General features: G+C 41.2%; 1 protein-coding gene across 2 annotated transcripts in view; it reads left to right on the forward strand.

Annotated features, from left to right (window-relative positions):
* FAM114A1 (family with sequence similarity 114 member A1) overlaps positions 1–21,213 on the forward strand; it is a 70,430-nt gene that overhangs the window by 43,360 nt on the left and 5,857 nt on the right. For both annotated transcript variants that reach the window (XM_039227034.1, XM_039227035.1), the window contains 5 exons: positions 5,041–5,164; positions 8,712–8,803; positions 10,511–10,669; positions 11,850–11,989; positions 16,901–16,973. In XM_039227034.1, coding sequence (XP_039082965.1) covers positions 5,041–5,164; positions 8,712–8,803; positions 10,511–10,669; positions 11,850–11,989; positions 16,901–16,973 — 588 coding nt within the window. The remainder of the gene's footprint in view (positions 1–5,040; positions 5,165–8,711; positions 8,804–10,510; positions 10,670–11,849; positions 11,990–16,900; positions 16,974–21,213) is intronic.

Genomic DNA, 21,213 nt, shown 5'->3' on the forward strand with positions numbered 1-21,213 from the left:
TCATATGATACTTATATAGTCACTATTCTAAGCACTTTAAAACCATTAATTCATTTAATTATATATATGACTCTTCTGTGTGGTGTCAGGCTGACTGTACTCTGGGGTGTTTTTCCGGTGGAGCCCACAGGATAGCACCCCATGAACATCCTGGGAGACCGTGGCTCAGCTCAGTGACATCCACTGGAGAGAAGCAGGCTCCCTGACAAGAGGAACTTGGAAATGAGCCTTAGAGTGGAGGAGTGATTCTTGACTCTCTCTCAGCCATGTCCTCCATATTTTGCCCTTGGCAGGGATACAGACATTCTTGATGCCCAATAAGCCGGGAAACATGGCCTCCTCCCTGTAAGAGGCAACGAAGAAACAAACAGGATGGAAATCCCCTTCCCTCCAGATGATTGAGTTATGTGTTACTTTTCTGTCTATCTGTCTGTCTGTCTTTCTTTCTTTCTTTCTTTCTTTCTTTCTCTCTGTCTCTCTCTCTCTTTCTTTCTCTCTTTCTCTCTCTTTTTGTTATCCATGAGCCATCAGGAACAGCCTTGTGGTTAAACTGTTCAAGGGAAAAATTTTTTAAGAACAAAATCATGTCTCATACACAGTTACAAAATGAATGTGAATTAAAGAATTTATTTAGCCCCTTAATTCAATGAAAGAACCAAGCAAATATTGTAACTGTATCTGATCAGAAAAGCCAATGCACACATTTATGTGGAGCAAAGTAATTTTGAAACCAATGTGCAAATGGTCATAAACCCCAGGAGGTGAGGCTATCCCTCTGCTGGACAGAATCTATTCACATGTCTATAGACTGGAATTATTTTGGACTGCTCTCAGCTCGCTACAATCCATAGAGTTGTGAAATTGTTCCCATAGACTCAAAATCAGATAACCTGGTAACATGTGCTCAAGAAAATGCAGTTTTCCACTTAACCACAAATCTTTCCCTATAAAAGCTGGGTTTCGAATCAGACATTATATGATCAAATACCACTCAGTAGCTGTAGAATTTTGGACCCATCTTACCTCAATCTTCTTACCTGTGAAATAGGATTAATAATAAAAGTTACCTCATAGCAACATTAAAAGAATTAAATGAGATAATCCATGTGAAGCCAGTTGCAGCTTGCTGAATACATAATAAGTACTCAATAAACATTAGCTGCCTTTTTATACATGTATATGTATATGCATATATAATGTTGGTGACATTTTATTTTTACATGCATTCTTCTAAGTGTGTGTATGCATACACGTAACAGGGCTGTGTGGCTTCTTGCAGTTATCACAGTGCTAGAGAGATTCCATTCTGGCAGGTTCCATTGCAGCTTTCAGCTGTGAGAGAGTCAACCCTAGAAAAGAGCCCCAAAGGACCGATGTTGCCAGGAAGGAGGTTTGGTCCCTGGGGGACTGCATTTCCCTCTGTTTACATGCTGCTATATGAGCTCTGTTTCTGTTCCCCCAGCCTAGAGATTTTGATAGATGCATAGTGAGGAATGCAGAGCTTTTTCTTGGATTAGTAATGAGTTACTGCGTGCTATAATAAATAAGTCCTAAAAATATATGGGTCAAAATCAGTAGGAGTTATCCTCATTCTCGAACAGTCCACGATGGGAGTGCCTGGTCATCTGGCGGCTTTCCTGCATTAGGGGTTCAGGAGCCAGGCTCTGCCCATCCCATGACTCCCCTAGACCGCCTTGATGTTCACAGCCTCTGCCAAGAATACAAATGGAGATCCTCACTGGGGTTGTCAGATTTAGCTAATGAAAATGCAGGATGACAAGTTAAGCTTTAACTTTTGATAAACAATGAATGCTTTTTAAAAAAATTTAATGTTTATTTATTTGAGACCGAGAGAGAGAGGGAGGGGGAAGGAGAGAGAGACAGAGTGTGAGCAGGGAAGGGGCAGAGAGAAAGGGAGACACAGAATCTGAAGCAGGCTCCAGGCTCCGAGCTGGCAGCACAGAGTGCGACGTGGGGCTCGAACTCACGAATTGTGAGATCGTGACCTGAGCCAAAGTTGGATACTTAATTGACTAAGCCACCCAGACCCCTCAATAATGAATATTTTTCAGACACACACTTATACTAAGAAAATATTCATTGTTCATGTTTAACTAGACCTCCTTTACATACCAAATTCTTAGAAGTTAAAGGAGTTTTGAAACAAACTGTTAAAAAATATATATTCTGTCATCCTACACTAACAAATACACTTTTATAATGACTTCGAAGGCCAGGTTCCCATTCAGACTTCCCAAACTCCTCACATTTCCATACCACCCTCCTGCCTGATCTTCTCTCTTTATTTCCAGGTATCTCTCACTTCAAAGGCTTTATATGCACATGTGAGGATACCCTAGTTCAAGTTCCATCCACACCACTGCTAACAGCCAGCTCTTAGACCTACGGGCGCATCCTCCAGTGGATGGTCTCCCCATAAAGAGCACAGCCTGAATAGAGATCCATACAGGCCGAAGGAGGGAAACTTGAGCAACTTTAGCACCTAGAGAGTGGTTTGGAAGGGGAAGCTCTGCGTGGGCACATCCCTGTGGCCCTGTGGACTCCCCAGTGTCTGAGTCTAGACCATTGGATTTCACCGTCTTCTAGGCCCTCTGTGTTCTTTATCCCACCAGCAGAGGACAGAAAGGTGTAGAGGGTGCACTCCCATTTTTTAAGAGCCTTGACCTGCAAATGATAAACATCGCCTCTGCTGACCTTGCTATTGACTAAAACATAGACACATTATATGGAAATGTAAGGGATTACTATCATTATTGTTCTACTGATTGATTCTAGGATGACAACAGACATGGCAATGTGGTATACTATAAACCTTAAGAAAAACTAATCATTTTTATTGCTTTTTTATCCAATAGCTAACAAGAACAGTAAGCAAGAATCTTCAAAGTGGCACTCCGTACTCCCTCTCAGGGAAATGATTTACAAGGCAGACTGTCTACCCTTGTGTTCCCGTCAACACTTAGCAGAATGCCAAGCATCTAGTCAGCATTCTATGAATATTTATGGAGGAGTACATGATTATTTATTATTGGAATGAAATAAAGATTCAATGCTCATCACCTTGGCATAATGGAATGAATTAGGAGGAAGCAAAAGAGACCCTGTAGTAGAAAGATGCTGACAATAGATTCCTTTGCTAAAAAGAATCCTTCCCAAAGGAGGCTCAAAGCCTAAAACCCCAGTGCATCTCCCAGAGGATGGCTCCCCTCCAGGAGACCTGGGGAAACCATAACGCCCCACATTGTCACTCAGTGTTGTTGTGCTCAAGCACATTTATTCAATAATTACCTTTTTATTTTACTCTTTGAACACTGCTGTTTAAAAATATATCTGAAGTGTAGGAATCTGATGTGGGCCTATTGAAGACTCTGAGACCTAATCATGAATATAGTAGCTGAACAAAAGGCTCTTCAAAGGTCAGAGTGAAAGGGCGTGGGGGCAGCCACCATGCAGGGCGTGTTTGCCTCTACGGCTGACGGGTTTGTGTGGATGCCTTCCTGCCAACCTTCCTTCTGAAGCTCCTGCCCATTGTGTCATGTCCTGGTGCTCTGCATGCCAGTTTTTAGGAAAATGTTGTCCTGGCATCCCTGATGCCCTCTCTAACTCTCTTGCTTACCCTGATGTGTGAATCTACTACCATAGAGAATATGAGAACATATGCCAAGGAGCATCACGGCTCCTCTTCTGGTTCTCACTCCAGAGCAAGTGTTTGACCTGCAGAATGAAAACCTTTCTACTTTACGGTCCTACGTCTTTTTTTGTATGGTTTTTCCATCCACTATGGCCATTTTGGAAGTTCAAATCAGTCTTCACATTCACCGGGGATGACTGGCCATGTGTGCAAATAATTTTTAAGTGTTTACTGAGGGTCAGTTTCAAAAGAGGGGCTCTGAAGACAATGAGCAGGGAATTTGTCAGCTCAACCATCGTCCTCTATGAAGTCTCCTTGCCCACCCTTCTGTCTCCCCAAGGTGGACTGAAGTCCCCTCCCGGGTGCCCCACTGCCCTTCCGCTCACATCTGTCATGGCTGTTAGCAGTTAGCCTGGGCTTTCCTCCTCTAGACTACAAGATCTCTGAGAAGAAAAATGTGTCTTGTGTGTGTTTGTAGTCCCGGTGCAATAACCCGCATCTAGCAAATAATAATGTGTATATATATCTGTATATGTAAAATATTTCTTTATGTGTTTGTTTATATGTATTTTATATACATATAGTAATATTCTTATATGTTAACATACATGATATATATGTAATTTCTTGACCTTCACTCTAAGTACTTTTAAATACATTATCTCATTTAACCCTCAAAACAACCTTATAAGGGAGAAGCTATTAAAACTCATTTTACAGATAAGGAAGGAAAGGCATAGAAAGGTTAAATAAGTTACCCAAGGTCACACAATTCATAAGTGAGGGGCTCATATTTAATGTTGTTTTTTTAAGAGAGAAAGATAGCAAGCAGGGAAGGGACAGAGGGAGAAAGAGAATCTTAAGCAGGCTCCATGCTCAGCATAGAGCCCAGAACCTGACACAGGGCTCAATCCCACGACCTTAAGATCATGACCTGAGCTGAGATCAAGGGTCAGTTGCTTAAACCACTGAGCCACTCAGGTACCCCCACGGGGCTGATATTTGAATTCAGAGTTGACAACATGTGTGTTTTTAGCCACTTGACTACAAGAGCTACCACCACAATTTATTTAGTGTCTGCCTTTTGCACCTGTGTCATGTACTTCAGGGTCACTATTACATTTACATCACAAAGGATCACAATGAAGTGTGGCTCTCACTTTAAAATTGTAAAAACTGAGGCCCAGGGAGCTTATGTAATTCACCCAAAGTTGGCCAGTTCGTAGGCGGTAAATCTAACATTCAACCTGGCATTGTGCCTGTCCCCCCCCGCCCCCCCCCCCACACCACCAATCACCTGAGTCCTGGGAGAACTGGGGACAGCCCTGTGTAAACGTGACTAATGAGAAGAAAAGATGACAGTTACGCTGACCTATTTCTGTTTTCAGGTTCAGTCATTTTTAACATCACTTGATGGAGAGAAGCTGGAACTCTTAAAAAATGACCTAATTTCCATTAAAGACATCTTTGCAGCCAAAGAATTAGAGAATGAAGAGAATCAAGAAGAACAAGGTAAAGGAAAATAACCAGTTAAACGGCAAAACAAAGTCTTGGTATAATCCTTCAGAAACAGCTGTTAATAAATGCAGCCCTTTGAACAGGGAATGATTTAATGCAAGTGCCCCTCCTCCTCGCTTCCAAAACACTCCGTACGTCTGCTCTTGTTACAGGAGCTGGTCACATTGATGTGTAGGGCGGGAACGCCTGACTGCCACGTCTTTATTTCTCTGGTGGGCAGCACAGTTCCCGCCACATCACGGGTGCACACTAAATGTGGATGGTTGAATGAAACAAGAACACAGTGCACTAGGCAGAGCCCTGATGACTAGAGTTTATGCTCTGATACCTAATTTTGTATCTGCATGCAGTGGGCAGGTCTTTCCATGGATTTCTTCTTGTATTTTTCTTTGCTTTGCTTTGTTTTTTTTTTGTTTGTTTTTTTTTTTTAAGAATTTCTTTATTTTGGAAGGAGAGGGACAGAGAGAGGAGAGATGAAGGCAGAGCCCAACGCAGGGCTCCATCTTACAACCTTGAGATCACTACCTGAGCTGAAATCAAGAGTCAGACACTTAACCGACTGAGCCACCCAGGCGCCCCCTGGAGAGTGATTTCTTACTAAGGTCATCACCTATCACTGCAACCACAGTTGTTTGGATTATGCTAACAGGCAACCATGGCCACACAGGGTAGCTTCTCCTGGGACTTTCTCGAAGGTCCCATTTGAAACATTTCTACCACTTACTGGCTGCATAGTCTTGAACAAGTTATGTAACCTTTCTGAAACTCATTATCTTCACTTCCTAAATGGAGACAGTGATACAGATTCCCAAGGGCTATTGTGAGGCTCAAGTTAGATCATATATATAAAAATATATATTACAGAGCCTGGCACACAGAACTGCTCAAAAACATTAGCTGGTATTGTTATTTAAAGTGCTAAAGCAATGCCGGGAAAATAGTAAAAGTACAATCAATTGTAGCTTTCATGTATGATTGTACTTGTTATTACCCACACAGAATAGGGATCATGTGCATTCATACCCATCAAATAGCTGGACGTGTTCTGTGCCCAGGTGTGTTACATACCTTTAATCAAGGCTCAAACACGAGAGCCAAGTTCTTCAGTCTCATTGCTCGGGACAAAATTATTCTAGGCATTTGCAAACTGTTCTTTAAATACCATCTCCCGCTTTAATCCTTCATAGTGACCTTATGTGCCTTCGGTTTAATGAGATTATGCTCGTTGCATCAAAATAGAAGACTCAGTTATATTGAAGAATAGAAATAAGCCAATATCAAAGAGACTGTTGGAGAAGAATGGTTTTGAGCATCTGTGTGTTTCTACAAAAGTCACAGAGGATGACAGCCTTGTTTTTGTTTTAATAATGACAAACGAAGACACTAGCTGTCCAAGTTCATGCACATAGTAATATGGGCCCACGATGAACCAGTAGAGATGCCTGTTTTCCAGAGTAACGATCACCAAAAAGATCCAGATTATTTCTCTTTGGTTTCATGATGCCTAATGTAGACCTTGATCCTACTGGGGGAGTCATTGAAAAAGGATAAAAAGAAGATTCCAGATTACCCCTAACGTCAGTTAGTGCATCCCCACCTAGGGTGATTCCTTAGAGAGGAACCTTGATTCATTACTGTTAAATAGAAAATGTTACTACATATGATGTGTTCCAGTCAATACAGAGCTTCGGTAAATTGGGATTTTTTTCATATGATGAAGAAAATAATTGAAGTCCTGAACAGCATGCTTAAGAAATGGTAGACCTTCTCAGGGGTGCCTGGGTGGCTCAGTTGTTTAAGAAATGGTAGACCTTTTCTCTTTAAGTGACAGAACCCTGTTATCTCCCATAATATATCCATTTTCCCAAAGGGCATCTCTAGATTATCAAAACACTATTAATTTTTATTAATTTAATAGATAAACATAAAACACATAAAGAAAAACTGGGAGAAAGGAATAGCAGGGTTGCCATTAAGTCAATCCAATTATGATGGAGCATGACAGCTCCATAGAGGTGGACGGATTATCTAAAAGCTCTAAAGAGTATTCTCATCAGTGGGGAGGAGCAGAAGCCAGGAGAAAAATTCTGGGAGAAACCAGAGCATTTTCATCCATTTTTATTTTGTGTAAGCATTTACATTCCTAAAAGCCTCTTAACATGTAAATAATTTATTTGCAAGTCTTGGAAAATATAACTAATTGTCATTTTTAGCTAAACTCGGTATCGGGCTCCTCTGCATTTGATAATATTAGCTAATGATTTGCATGATTGTCTCTCAGCAGTGTGTAATTTTATCACACTACTATAGGTCGCTAGTTTACCACTGTCGCAAAGAGGTTCTAAAAGGCCATTTTTTATTTTTATTGCCTCAGTGAAGCTCTTGACCATATGTACGAACCAAGAGTTGTAGTGCTAGGTATTCTTTGTTGCAATACTATTGATCATCTGTTTTTATCTACTTCTGTTTTTCTCTGTGGCTTTTTCCCCCCTAAATACTTGCTAAAACTTATTGGTGTCTTTTTCTGTTTTATAGAGTAAATGCACATTTATAAGCTGGAGTGGGGTGGGGGGCTGGTGCCTGAGTGGCTCGGTCAGTTAAGCATCCGACTTTGGCTCATGGGTTCGAGCCCCGCATTGGGCTCTGTGCTGTCAGCTCAGAGCCTAGAGCCTGCTTCGGATTCTGTGTCTCCCTCTCTCTCTGCCCTTTCCCCACACGTGCTCTGTCTCTCTCTGTCTCAAAAATGAATAAACGTTAAAATAAAAAATTAATAAATAAAACATAAATAAAAGCTAGAGTAGGGTACCTGGGTGACCCTACTCAGTTAAGCATCTGACTCTTGATCTCAGCTCAGGTCTTAATCTCAGGGTCATGAGTTGAGGCCCCACATTGGGTTCCATGCTAGACATGGAACCTACTTAAAAAAAAAAAAAGTGGAGTTACACAAAGTATTTGGATCCCAATTTAGCATTGGTGACTCCCAAATATTTTTAATCTCCGTATGTTTTTTAAAAAATGTTTAAAATGTCTCTTGGGACATTTTCCCAGAGATCCAGTGTAGTTACATCAGATAGTCTATGGCCCACGGAGACTAGTTCTGCTTGCTCAGCACTGTGGCTCTGTGGAAAGAAAAGGGTGCCCTGGGTATTATTAGAGTTGCAATGCCAAGCATAACAATACTCAACGGTCGTAAATACAGTGTTGTCCCAGGTCTCTTCCACCTGAGATACATCATTCGTTTGTTCATTCAGTCATTCTTTCAACAAATAGCTACTGATCACTTATAGCTGTCAACAAGACAGATAGGTCCCTTCCTGCCCTCACGTTGCCTTCAGGCCAGCCTGGGGGCGCCCCAGCTAGAGCTTCGAGCAATAGGGCAGTAGGAGCAGGCTGCTCATAAGCTGCCCTCTGGCAGCGGGGGGCAGGTGGCTACGGCCCCCGCTTGTACTCTGACTGCTAGCTGTAAGGTTAGGGGAGCTGCCACATTCTGAAGGCAGAAAAATAAATCCTGCTTCTTACTTCTGTCATTTTCTATTTCCAGCCTTGGAAGAAAAGGGAGAAGAATTTGCTAGCATGCTTACAGAGCTTCTCTTTGAATTACATGTTGCAGCCACGCCTGACAAACTCAATAAGGTCAGCACTGTCAAGTCTGAGTTTTTATTGTTGTTGTTGTTTTTAAAGGTATTGGTTGTAAAATTCAAGAGATCCACCTGAAATGGAAACATCCCAAACCCCAAATGGCACATGGCGATGGAGGGGGAGGAGAGTATGAGGCCACTAATTAAGATTCCAGGAGGCAACGTAATGAAATGTGATGGGAGAGAACATGCTAGACTGTGTCAGGAGACCTGCATTTTAGTTGCAGCTTCACTAGTAATTACCCTGTGACCTTGAACAAGTCAGTTCTCCTCAAAATAGAATCGTATATCAGAGTGGTTATCTTTGGCATAGGGGAAGGAAGAGGGGTGCAGAATCACCAAGGGGCTTTTCAAACTCCATCTCCCCTCCCCAACTTGGGCACTGTGCCCAAATCATGTGGAGAGAATCTCATCAGCCAGATCACCCCCACGCCCCGTCCCACACAGAATGTTGGTGCCACATGGTGTCCAAGAACCATCTAGCTTTATCAGTCTGGGTTCTTCTAATTGTACCACAGCGTGTTTTGCGACTTAGTAGAAGGTCTTGCTGTGGAGTTTCTTAATGAAGACACTGTGTATTAAGTACTTAAAACCATGTTATTTTTCCCATTCTCTTTTTTTCCTTTCTCTTTAGCAGGCAGTAGTTGACGCAGACCCTCACTCATCAAGGTGGGTGAGAAAAGGGCAGGATGAGGCAGTGAGGGGGAGACATGAGTAATTTCTTTATCTTAGATAGAGGTCACCGATCCTGACAGGTCAGTGACTCGAACACAGTGGGAAATTGCCTCATTTATCTCTGTGCAACACCTGCCACTGCTGTGTGTGTGTGTGTGTGTGTGTGTGTGTGTGTGTGTGGTGCCTCCAAGGTCCCACTGGCTTGTGGACGTAGTCAGATAAGCTTTAAGATGAGAAGTAAGTTTAACATAAGCTCAGATACAACTTTCACTTAAGCCAACAGCTTTAAACGATAATGGAAAAACTTGATGAGTCTGCCCTTCCTAAATTCAGGGAATGACAGATAGGGAAGGGGGTTGTTCTGCTTGTTGAATTTAGCCATCATTTTTTAGGCTTACAGGTTGCTCAGACTGCACTCATGTGAAATTAAACGAGTCATGGAGAAGCTCCAGGTCTTTCCAACAGCAACTCTCCCCTCCCTACACACCCTTCCCCCCTTGAATCTAATGTCTCCATGACGAGGGAAGAGAGCGTAGATCCATCCTTCCCTGCATGATACATTATTAGGTTCATGAAACATTAAGGCCTTCATGAGCCCTATCAAATGAGGAAATTTGCTTTAGCAATGACCCTGGCTAAGTCTCTAACCTATATATAAAAAAGTACTATTAGTCTTTTATAGTTGGTCATGGAAAGTGAAAAATTTACTATAGGTCTTTAAGGTGACTATCGTTTTTATTCTTACCCGTGTATCCATTCACAATGTGTTTTTAAAAGGTCTTGCGGTGTTCTTGCCATACTTTCTTTCTATTCTGCCCCCTGTTCTTACCCAATATTCACCAGAAAGCACCAACAAGCTGCTTTTAAGGAGACTAAGGAATTGCCTCATCACTTTTTGAATATTCAGAGACACCCTTGAAGGTTTTACGGCAAATTTACTGGGGACTGTAGCCTGGGGATTGGAGTTCCTTAGTCTTCTGATTTACATAATTAACAAATTGCTTTGGGGGGGGGGGGGCCTTTGCAGGCCATGAAAAAAGCTCATGACTGGGTGGGAGAAGATCAAGCTACTGTGTCAGTAGATATGGCAAAAGAGACAGAGGAGAACAGCAAAAAGGACGAAAAGGAAGAGAAACCAGAAAATCCTGAAGAAGACAAAAAGGAAGAGAGAACTAAGACGGTGGAGGTAAATTTATTTGAGATTACCTAAAGAGCAGTCATATTACCTTTATTTCATTAGCAGCCGGATTTCAAGTGAGGAGAAACCACTTCATTTTCATTTCTACCCTGTTTCACATTATAGAAATATGAGTGTTAATGGGATAAACACTAAAATTTCTCGATGCCAAGACAATTCATGACTTAGCATAGATATTGTGGCTTTTCTTCATAGCTTTACAATGATAATTTAAAGGAAACAAGGTCTTTAAGAACAAAGCTGATTTATCATTAGGATAAAATTCCATCTTCTATGCAAATTTGTAACTATAAAAGGTCTTTATGCCCCATAAACTAATGAGGTAATTGAAGCTTTTTCCAGAAAAAAACTTCATGGCCACAGTTTATATTCTGTAGTTTAATAAATTTATGTGAGCATAATTTATAGCCTGACTATGTTCAAAAATGTTTGTAATAACTTAGTTTTTACATTGAATTTTCATTTTAGAGAAAGTAACTTTTTAAATTCAATCACTATAAAGAAACACATCCAGGGGCGCCTGAGTGGCTCAGTCAGTTAAGCATCAGACTTCGCTCAAGTCATGATCTCACAGTTTGTGGGTTTGAGCCCTGTGTCGGGCTCTGTGCTGACAGACTCTGTCTCCCTCTCTCTCTGCCCCTCCCACACTCATGCTCTGTTTCTGTCTCAATAATAAATAAATATTTTTAAAAATTAAAAACAAAAACAAAAAACATGTCCAGTGAGGTTGATTTATTCAGCCACACTTCCACAAGCATTTTTGAGCAGCTGCCTGCTGTGTGCCCAGAACTGCTCTGAGAACTAAGGACACAGATGTAAATGTTGCCATGTCACTGGGGACCCAGCAGCACCTCCATGTTATGGAAGCCTTTCTACTTAGAAAAGTCTCAGGTACACCCATTGATCTTTGGGTAAACTGTTCAGTCCATTTTTCCCCCAGAATTTTATATATATATAAATTTATATATATATATATATATATATATATATATGTTGTTGTTGTTTTAAGTAAACTCTTCCCCCCATTGTGGGGCTTGAACTCATGACTCAGAGGTCAAGAATCGCACGCTCCACCAACTGAGCCAGCCGGGCGCCCCACATTACAGAATTTTCAACAAAGCTTCTGGGCCCCATGAGTAATATTCTTACTGGTGTTTATCTATTTCAGGAAGTATACATGCTGTCCATCGAAAGTCTGGCAGAAGTAACAGCACGTTGCATCGAGCAGCTGCATAAAGTAGCAGAGTTAGTTCTTCACGGGCAGGAAGAGGAAAAACCAGCTCAGGACCAAGCAAAAGTTCTGATAAAGTAAATATTACTTTTAATTCTTATTTTTCCAATTTTACATATATGTGCCATTCCGATACACACCCAGGCAGGCATACACACACGTAGGCCACTAAAGATTCAAATTACAAGTCAACTAATTCCACTGTTCTGTGGTCATCTTAAAAAATAGGCTCTCTTAAGAACCACAAGATTCTCAGCTGAACCATGTTAACAAGAATAATAATAATTAAGTAGACAGTCTAGGGATTATTTATGAAGAGATGTGAGGAAAGACACATTAAATCATTCAAGGATAAGCGTTTGTTTTAACAGATCAAAGTCTTAGCAATACAGACCTTTGAGGGTAATTGCACTTTTAACATACCACAAGAATAGGGAAAGAACACCTCAATGCAGCTTTTCAGCTAGCTTCACAAAGATATTCAAACACACCCCCACAGTTCCTAGGGACTTACTGCGTATTCTGAATTCTGGCAATGATGGTTGTTGATGCTAGCCAGTTTCCTGTGGATTGCATGTGTGTGCATATATGTGCTGTCATATGTTATAGTCTTCAACAAATAGTAGCTATTGTTATTAGTTTATCTAGTAAAATAAAAAGTAACTATATACACATGAAGATAGCTGGTAGGGAGCATGTATTAAAATAGTTGGTATAAAGCTGAAAAATGAGCCATTAACTTTTATGCGCATGTCTGTATGCTGTAGTGTAGAAAATTAGCACAGATCCAAGGTGTACGTGGGGGAGCAAATATTTAGTCAAAGAACCTTCCAAAAAGTCAACATTAGCATCTGTATACTACTGGTAGCATTTCTCCTCACTTGTAAGGAGGTGTCATCTAGTCTAGATTTTCCAATTGGAACATGTGAAAATGAAAGATGATATAAGAACCACACACTTGTGCACTTAATAAGCTTAGGAAGAATATGTAGTTACCTCAGTCTATAGAAGGAAGAGGAAAGGGGAAAATAGGAAATGTTTAAATTATTGAGGAAAACATCTAAGTGCTATTTTATGTTTGTGGTATTTGTAAAGGAAGAGTGTTCAGAAGTCCCCAAGTATGTATAGCATGACCTTATTCTTAGCATCTCTGATTTCCAGTCCAGATTATCTCAACCTTACCAAGCTGCACCAAGCGAAAGGTAATAAGACTCCACATTCGTCTGTATAATAAGTGCCTTTCCACCTACCTGCCCAAGGCCATAGACAAAATGGCTCTGGACTATCCCCGGACCTTACTTCTGACACTTTCTGCAGATAAGTTTTGAATGGATGGACAGATGGACTGATGGATGGATGGAATGATAGACATATAGATATAACTCAACAAACCTAAATACGTAGCTTAGACAGAAGCCCTGTTTATCAAAACAAAGCTCACTGCTCCTGACTTCACTAGATCTTAACACATAAGAGTCTTAACTTGGAGTTCCTATTTTTCTAATAGCATTTTAACTACTATTCATGAGAGTCATACATACTAGTTATAAAAGGATATAACAATACTCACATTGTTAGGTTAATTGGATTGTTTTTGGTTTTTGTCATCATCTGTGACGTTATGACAAACGTTGCTTTGTTAAATATTTGTGCCTGTCTAGCATTATTTTCCTGGGGTAAAGTCTTAGGAGTCAAATAGCTAGAATAAACTTGGAGTTTTGATAGAAGTCTTTAAAAACAGATTTTATAGGATCTTTATTATGAGGTACCTAATAAAAACATAATCAAGAAATCAAGAGACATCTGAGTTTGAATTCCAGCTCTATCACATATTACTGCATGTCCTAAGCAAGCTACTTAATCTCCTTAGGGCAGCTGGCTGGCTCAGTCAGTAGAGCATGCAACTCTTGATCTCCAGGTCATGAGTTCAAGATCCATGTTGGGTGTGGAGCCTGCTTTAAAAAAAGAAGTTACTGTGATAAATCATATCAATAAAAGAAAAGATAAAAACCATATGATCCTGTCAATAGATGCAGAAAAAGCATTCGACAAAATACAGCATCCCTTCTTAATAAAGACTCTCGAGAAAGTTGGGATAGAAGGAACCTACTTAAACATCATCAAAGCCATCTATGAGAAGCCTTCAGCTAACATTATCCTCAACGGGGAAAAACTGAGAGCCTTCCCCCTGAGATCAGGAACACAACAGGGATGTCCACTCTCACCACTGTTGTTTAACATAGTGCTGGAAGTCCTAGCATCAGCCATCAGACAACAAAAGGAAATCAAAGGCATCAGAATTGGCAAACAGGAAGTCAAACTTTCACTCCTCGCAGATGACATGATACTCTATATAGAAAACCCGACAGACTCCACCAGAAGCCTACTAGAACTGATCCAAGAATTCAGCCAAGTTGCAGGGTACAAAATCAACGTACAGAAATCGGTTGCATTTTTATACACCAATGATGAAGCAACAGAAAGAGAAATCAAGAAACTGATCCCCTTCACAATTGCACAAAAAACCATAAAATACCTCGGAATAAACCTAACCAAGGATACAAGAGATCTGTATGATGAAAACTATAGAAAACTTATGAAGGAAATTGAAGAAGACACAAAGAAATGGAAAAACATTCCATGCTCATGGATAGGAAGAATAAATATAGTTAAGATGTCATTACTACCTAAAGCACTCTACACATTCAATGCAATTCCAATCAAAATTGCACCAGCATACTTCTCAAAACTAGAACAAACTATCCAAAAATTTGTATGGAACCACAAAAGACCCCGAATAGCCAAAGTAATACTGAAAAATAAAACCAAAACGGGAGGTATCACCATCCCAGACTTCAGCCTCTACTACAAAGCTGTCATCCTCAAGACAGTATGGTATTGGCACAAAAACAGACACATAGACCAATGGAACAGAATTGAGAACTCAGAAGTGGACCCAAAAGTATACAGCCAACTGATCTTTGACAAAGCAGGAAAGAATATCCAATGGAAAAAAGACAGCCTTTTTAACAGATGGTGTTGGGAGAACTGGACAGCAACATGCAGAAGAATGAAACTAGATCATTTTCTCACACCATGCACAAAAATCAACTCAAAATGGATAAAGGACCTGAACGTGAGACAGGAAACTATCAACACCCTAGAGGAGAAAGCAGGAAACAACCTCCTTGACCTCCACCGCAGCAACTTCTTACTTGACACATCCCCAAAAGCAAGGGAATCAAGAGCAAAAATAAACTGTTGGGACCTCATCAAGATTAAAAGCTTCTGCACAGCCAAGGAAACAACCCAGAAAATTAATAGGCAACCAACGGAATGGGAAAAGATAGTTGCAAATGACATATCAGATAAAGGGTTAATATCCAGAATCTATAAGGAACTCACCAAACTACACGCCCGAAAAACAAACAACCCAGTGAAGAAATGGGCAGAAGACATGAACAGACACTTCTCCAAAGAGGACATCCAGATGGCCAACAGACACATGAAACGATGCTCAGCATCCCTCCTCATCAGGGAAATACAAATCAAAACCACACTGAGATACCACCTCACGCCAGTCAGAGTGGCTAAAATGAGCAAATCAGAGAACTCTAGATGCTGGCGAGGATGTGGAGAAACGGGCACCCTCCTACACTGTTGGTGGGAATGTAAACTGGTACAGCCCCTCTGGAAAACAGTGTGGAGGTTCCTCAGGAAACTAACAATAGAACTCCCCTATGACCCAGCAATAGCACTGCTAGGAATTTACCCAAGGGATACAGAAATGCTGAGGCATAGGAGCACATGTACCCCAATGTTCATAGCAGCACTCTCCACAATAGCTAAAACATGGAAAGAGCCTAAGTGTCCATCAACAGATGAATGGATCAAGAAGATGTGGTTTATCTATACCATGGAATACTACATGGCAATGAGAAACAATGAAATCTGGCCATGTGTAGCAACATGGATGGACCTTGAGGGTGTTATGCTGAGCGAAATAAGTCAGGCAGAGAAGGACAAATATCATATGTTTGCACGTATAGGAGGATTAGGAGGAACTTGACGGAGGAACAAGGGGGAGAAGAAGGGCGGAAATGGTGGGGGAAAGGGAGAGAGGCAAACCATGAGAGACTCTTGAATGCTGACAAAAACTGAGGACTGATGGATGTGGGGGGGAGGGGGGAGATGGGCATGGAGGAGGGCACTTGGGGGGATGAGCACTAGGTGTTATATGGAAACCAACTTGACAATAAACTATTTGTAAAAAAAAAAAAAAAAAAGAAGTTACTTAATCTTCTTAAGCACCAGTTTCACTATCTATAAAATGGGGATATTAATGTACAAGGCCACTATGAGGATTCAATATGATTATACATATAAAAGCACCTAACATAGTACTTCAATGAATGCTCATTATTATTTCAAAATGACCGAAAAGCTGGAGAAAAGCCACTTGGCAAGAGGCTCATACTCCAAAACATATGGAACTCAAGCCTCAAATTTTCCTGCATATGCTTTTGATTCTAAAATGAGGTAGGATGAGGGTGCCTGGGTGGCTCAGTTGGTTAAGTATCCCACTCTTGATTTCAGCCTGGGTCATGATCTCAGGACTGTGAGTTGAAGCTCTGAGTTGGGCTCTGCACTGGGTTGTGAAGTCTACAGGAAGAAGGAAGGAAAGGAGAGAGGGAGGAAGGAAAGAAGGGAGGGAGGAAGAAGGAAAAGGAGAGAGAGAGGAAGGGAGGGAGAAAGAGATAGGGTGATTTAGGTGATTATTCATTAATTTTGCATGCAGAGAAAAACCAGGATTAGATTAAATTGTGATTGTGAACCATGAAAGATTATTGAAGGAACATTTCTACAGAACATCTTCAAACATGTGTGTGTTCTTTTAAATGAAATATGGTATCAATATCAGTAATTGTCTTGATTTTTAAATTATTTCATCTATGAAAAATCCCTCCAAATATCTTATTTTCTTGCAGATTAACTACTGCAATGTGTAAAGAAGTGGCCTCCTTATCAAAGAAGTTTACAAATTCCTTAACCACTGTTGGGGTAAGTTTATCCTATAGATCTTTTTTCTGCCTTTTATGGGAGACGAATCTATGAGGGGCTGGGAGAAGTGCAGTGCCTTGTTGGCTCCATAAAACAGAACCAGCACTGTGATATTTACTAAAACCAGGCCAGGAACCCCTATGTCAGAACAGGCAGCTTAGGGCTCTCGTCTCACTGGGTTCTAGCCTGATGCCACCATCTCTGACTTACAACGTATTAGGTGGGTTTTGAAACATCTCAGGCCTCATTTTCCCTATTTGCTTGAAAAGAAGTCAAATGAAGTTTCCTTTCATTGCTTAATACCTGTGATGTACAATTCTCTTTCTCTCACTCTCTCTCTCTCTCTCTTCTATCCTATGAAAATAATTTTGAGGGGCACCTGGGTGGCTTAGTTGGTTAAGTGTCTGACTTCACCTCAGGTCATGATCTCACAGTTCGTGGGTTCAAACCCCACGCCGGGCTCTGTGCTAACAGCTAGCTCAGAGCCTGGAGCCTGTTTCAGAGTCTGTGTTTCGCTCTCTCTGACCCTCCCCTGTTCATGCTGTCTCTCTCTCTCAGAAATAAATAAAAAACACTAAAAAAAATTTTTTTTTAAATTTATTTCTAGGGGAGAGAGAGAGACAGCATGAACAGGGGAGGGTCAGAGAGAGAGGGAGACACAGACTCTGAAATAGGCTCCAGGCTCTGAGCTGGCAGTCAGCACAGAGCCCGACACGGGGCTCGAACCCACGAACCACGAGATCATGACCTAAGCAGAAGTTGGATGCTCAACCAACTAAGCCACCCAGGCGCCCCAAAAAAAATTTTTTTAAAAAGAAAATAATTTTGAATGTTTGCACTCACTATTGCCTTCAGAATCTGTTTATGCCACCCACAGTGAGAAGTTTCTTTATTATTACACATCAACTTTAACCGAAAGAAAAAAATTTTTACCTGTTGGCATAAGTGTTTCTATTCTCAAGGTAACAAGTTTGAAAAGTTCAGCGTTTGTTTGGAGGTGTGGCTTCTGGTTATTTTCTTCAGAAACCAGTCACATTATGTAACTCTACCTTAGTGGGATCAGGAAGACAGGTGGAAACCTTTCTCTTTTTTTTTTAATTTTCTCCTTTTTAAAAAAAAATGTTTTTTAATGTTTATTTTTGAGAGAGACACAGAAGTGAGCAGGGGAGGGGCAGAGAGGGAGACAGAATCTAAAGCAGGCTCCAGGCTTTGAGCTATCATCACAGAGCCTGAGGCAGAGCTTGAACCCAGGAATTCACAAACCTTGAGATCATGACCTGAGCCAAAGTCAGATGCTTAACCTACTGAGCCACCCAGGTGCCCGTCCCTCCTTTAACCTTTCTGCTTTTTCTTTTCAGGCCCTGGATTCAAGGGCAGATGATTCTTGCTGTGAGAAGCAGCAAATTTTATTACCTGTTTTAGTTAGGGTGTTTTTTGGTTGCAAAGGTGTTCATTTCCCAGGGCTGCCATAACAGGCACCATGTGCAGGGTGGCTTAAACAACAGAGCTTTATTGTCTCACAGTTCTGGAGGCTGGAAGTCTGAAACCAAGGTGTTGGCAGGGACATGCGCTCTCAAGAGGCAGCCAGAGGAGGGGCCTTCCTTGCCTTTCCAGCTGCTGTAGCCCCAGGCATGCTTTGGCTCATGGCAGCATAATTAGTATCTCTTTCTCTGCCTTCCCGTCATCCTCTGTGTGTGTGTCCAGATTTCTCTCTTCTTATAAGGACACCATTCGTATTCGATTAGGGTATGACCAGTGGGATCTCATCGCAACTTATTACATCCTCAATGACCCTATCTCCAAGTTAGGTCACATTCTGATGTCCTGGAGGTTGGGATTTCAATATATCTTTCTGGGAGTACATAATTCAACCAATAACAGAAAGTGACAGAAACAAGCTGTACATAATCGAGACAGAAAAGGGACTTTATTGGGGGCGCCTGGGTGGCTTAGTCGGTTAAGTGTCCGACTTTCACTTAGGTCATGATCTCACGGTTCGTGGGTTCGAGCCCCGCGACGGGCTCTGTGCTGACTGCCAGCTCAGAGCCTGGAGCCTGTTTCAGAGTCTGTGACTCCCTCTCTCTCTGACCCTCCCCTACTCATGCTGTCTCTCTCCTAGAAATAAATAAAACATTTAAAAAAAAAAAAAGAAAGAAAGAAAGAAAAGGGACTTTATTAAAGGCCGTGGAGGAATGTGAGCAGCTGTGGGAACCCAGCACCGGAATACATATTCCCTCTCTCTTCAAAGCATTGCCATTAATGTGACTCAATTGTAGCATTTCCCAGATCCCATGTCTCTCCATTCAGATTCTGGGTTCCTGGTAAGAATGTTGAAAGGCTCATCAGTGTGGGTCACATGTTCATTTGGTATCACCTGTAGTGACTGGGGACAGGATCATATCATGCAGACCTACCTGGCTGCTGGGGTGCACTTTCCCCAACCCTCCTACCTACCGAGGCCAAGGTCAGTTCTCAAAAGAAGTGGCAATGACTGTCAGAAGATGTGTCTCCCATACTTCTATAAACGACTCAATAAATCAGGGATGAACTACATACCACCCATTCATTCTGTTGCCAAGGAATCTGGTTTGCTTCTCCTATTTTGTAGAACATCAGCCCTTATACTTGTATAGTTTGGGGGCTTCCACAATAAGAGCTTCTGTATGTGGAGAGAGCGAAGGGGGAGACAGAAGATCATTGATATGATGGGCTCGATGAAATCCTCAGTGTTGTCTGAGTAACCAACACCCACGGACTTTGGTGTAATTGCCAGACTTACAGAGAGTTGTGAGGTCTTAATCAGGATGTCATGACCTCAGTGACTCAGCTACCCAAAGCTTCTCACTCTTTCCCCAATTCACTAGGTGAGAAACTGAGGTCTAGAGGGGTGACTAATTCCCCCAGGCCTCTCAATTGATCGCTCACCTCCTGGATGGCTGCCTGTTAGACAGTGGGCCAACTGTTTGTTTCTCTATGGCTGTCTACTGATGAGGATGTATATGTCTGAGTGTGTGTGTGTGTGTGTGTGTGTGTGTGTGTGTGTGTTATATGTCATATATGATCCACGTTAAACATTCAACTTATTTACATTAGTGGGTAATATTCACAGCATTGCCTCCCATTTCCCCTGACATGTCATCTTCCAGTACAGTGCTTCTCAAATCTTGATGAGAAGGGAGATCACCTAGAGAACTTTTTAAGATGCAGGTTCTGAGTCAGTAGACCAGGGATGAGGACTGAGTTGCTGCATATCTAATTAGCTCTCAGATAAGAACAATGTTCCTCATCCACAGTGTACATTTTGAGTAGCAAGGCTCTAGCTATTGGAGGTGTACTTGAATGTATACGTACGTACACACTTGCCTATATTGTACCTGTGTACAAATGTTTGTGTGCGCGAAATCAAGAAGACACATGTTACTACTTTGGAGACGGAAAAAGCTAAAGCTGAGTTTACTGAAATGCCATCCCATCCCAACACTACCCCTGATCTTGTGCTAAGATGAATCATTTACATCGAGTTTCTGTTCTCTAAAACAGCCATTATTCATAACTTGAAGTTAATGAGTGCATATTGCTCTCCAGACTCCATTTAAATTGCTTGCACATCTCATTGATTCTGAAAACCAATGCCATTTTATTGCCCTCGTTTTGATTATATTTTAGAGGTTTATTGATAATCAAATAAACATGAAAGCAAATACCATAATGGATTTTCTGGTTAGTTACTAAAATGACCGGGGTTTTAAAGTTTTTCCCCAAGACTCCATTATGGTTTCCCCAGAAAGACATTACTTTGCCCTCAATAGAGTAGTGTCAATGAGAATGAGCTGCTCTGGAAAGATCTATCTCACTTATATATTTTCATTTACCATAAAGTCATCTGGATACAGTAAGGAAAACCAGCCTATTAAGATTGCCCTCTGTCTTCCTCTTATTTATTGCCTAAGAGTAAAGTGAACATTTAGATAGAGAAGACTGTTGATAGTGGAAATAATGACTAATAACACTAGGTCTCATTTTTTTTGAACACCTACTTAAATATCAGGCTCTGTATTTCTGTGTTTTACATATATTCATGTTTTGCAAACTGGAATCTGCAGATATGTCTGTAAATTATATTTAAGAATGTGTTAATTTTGCTACTAATCTGGAAGATACTCTCTGTAACCAAAGACCCATGTTGCATTTAAAAGAAAGAAAATGAGGCTAGATCTGGGTTGGCACTGGGATAGACTAA

This window comes from Hyaena hyaena, unplaced genomic scaffold (genome assembly GCF_003009895.1).
Source record: "Hyaena hyaena isolate Hyena2069 unplaced genomic scaffold, ASM300989v1 scaffold_24, whole genome shotgun sequence".
NCBI lineage: Eukaryota > Metazoa > Chordata > Mammalia > Carnivora > Hyaenidae > Hyaena > Hyaena hyaena.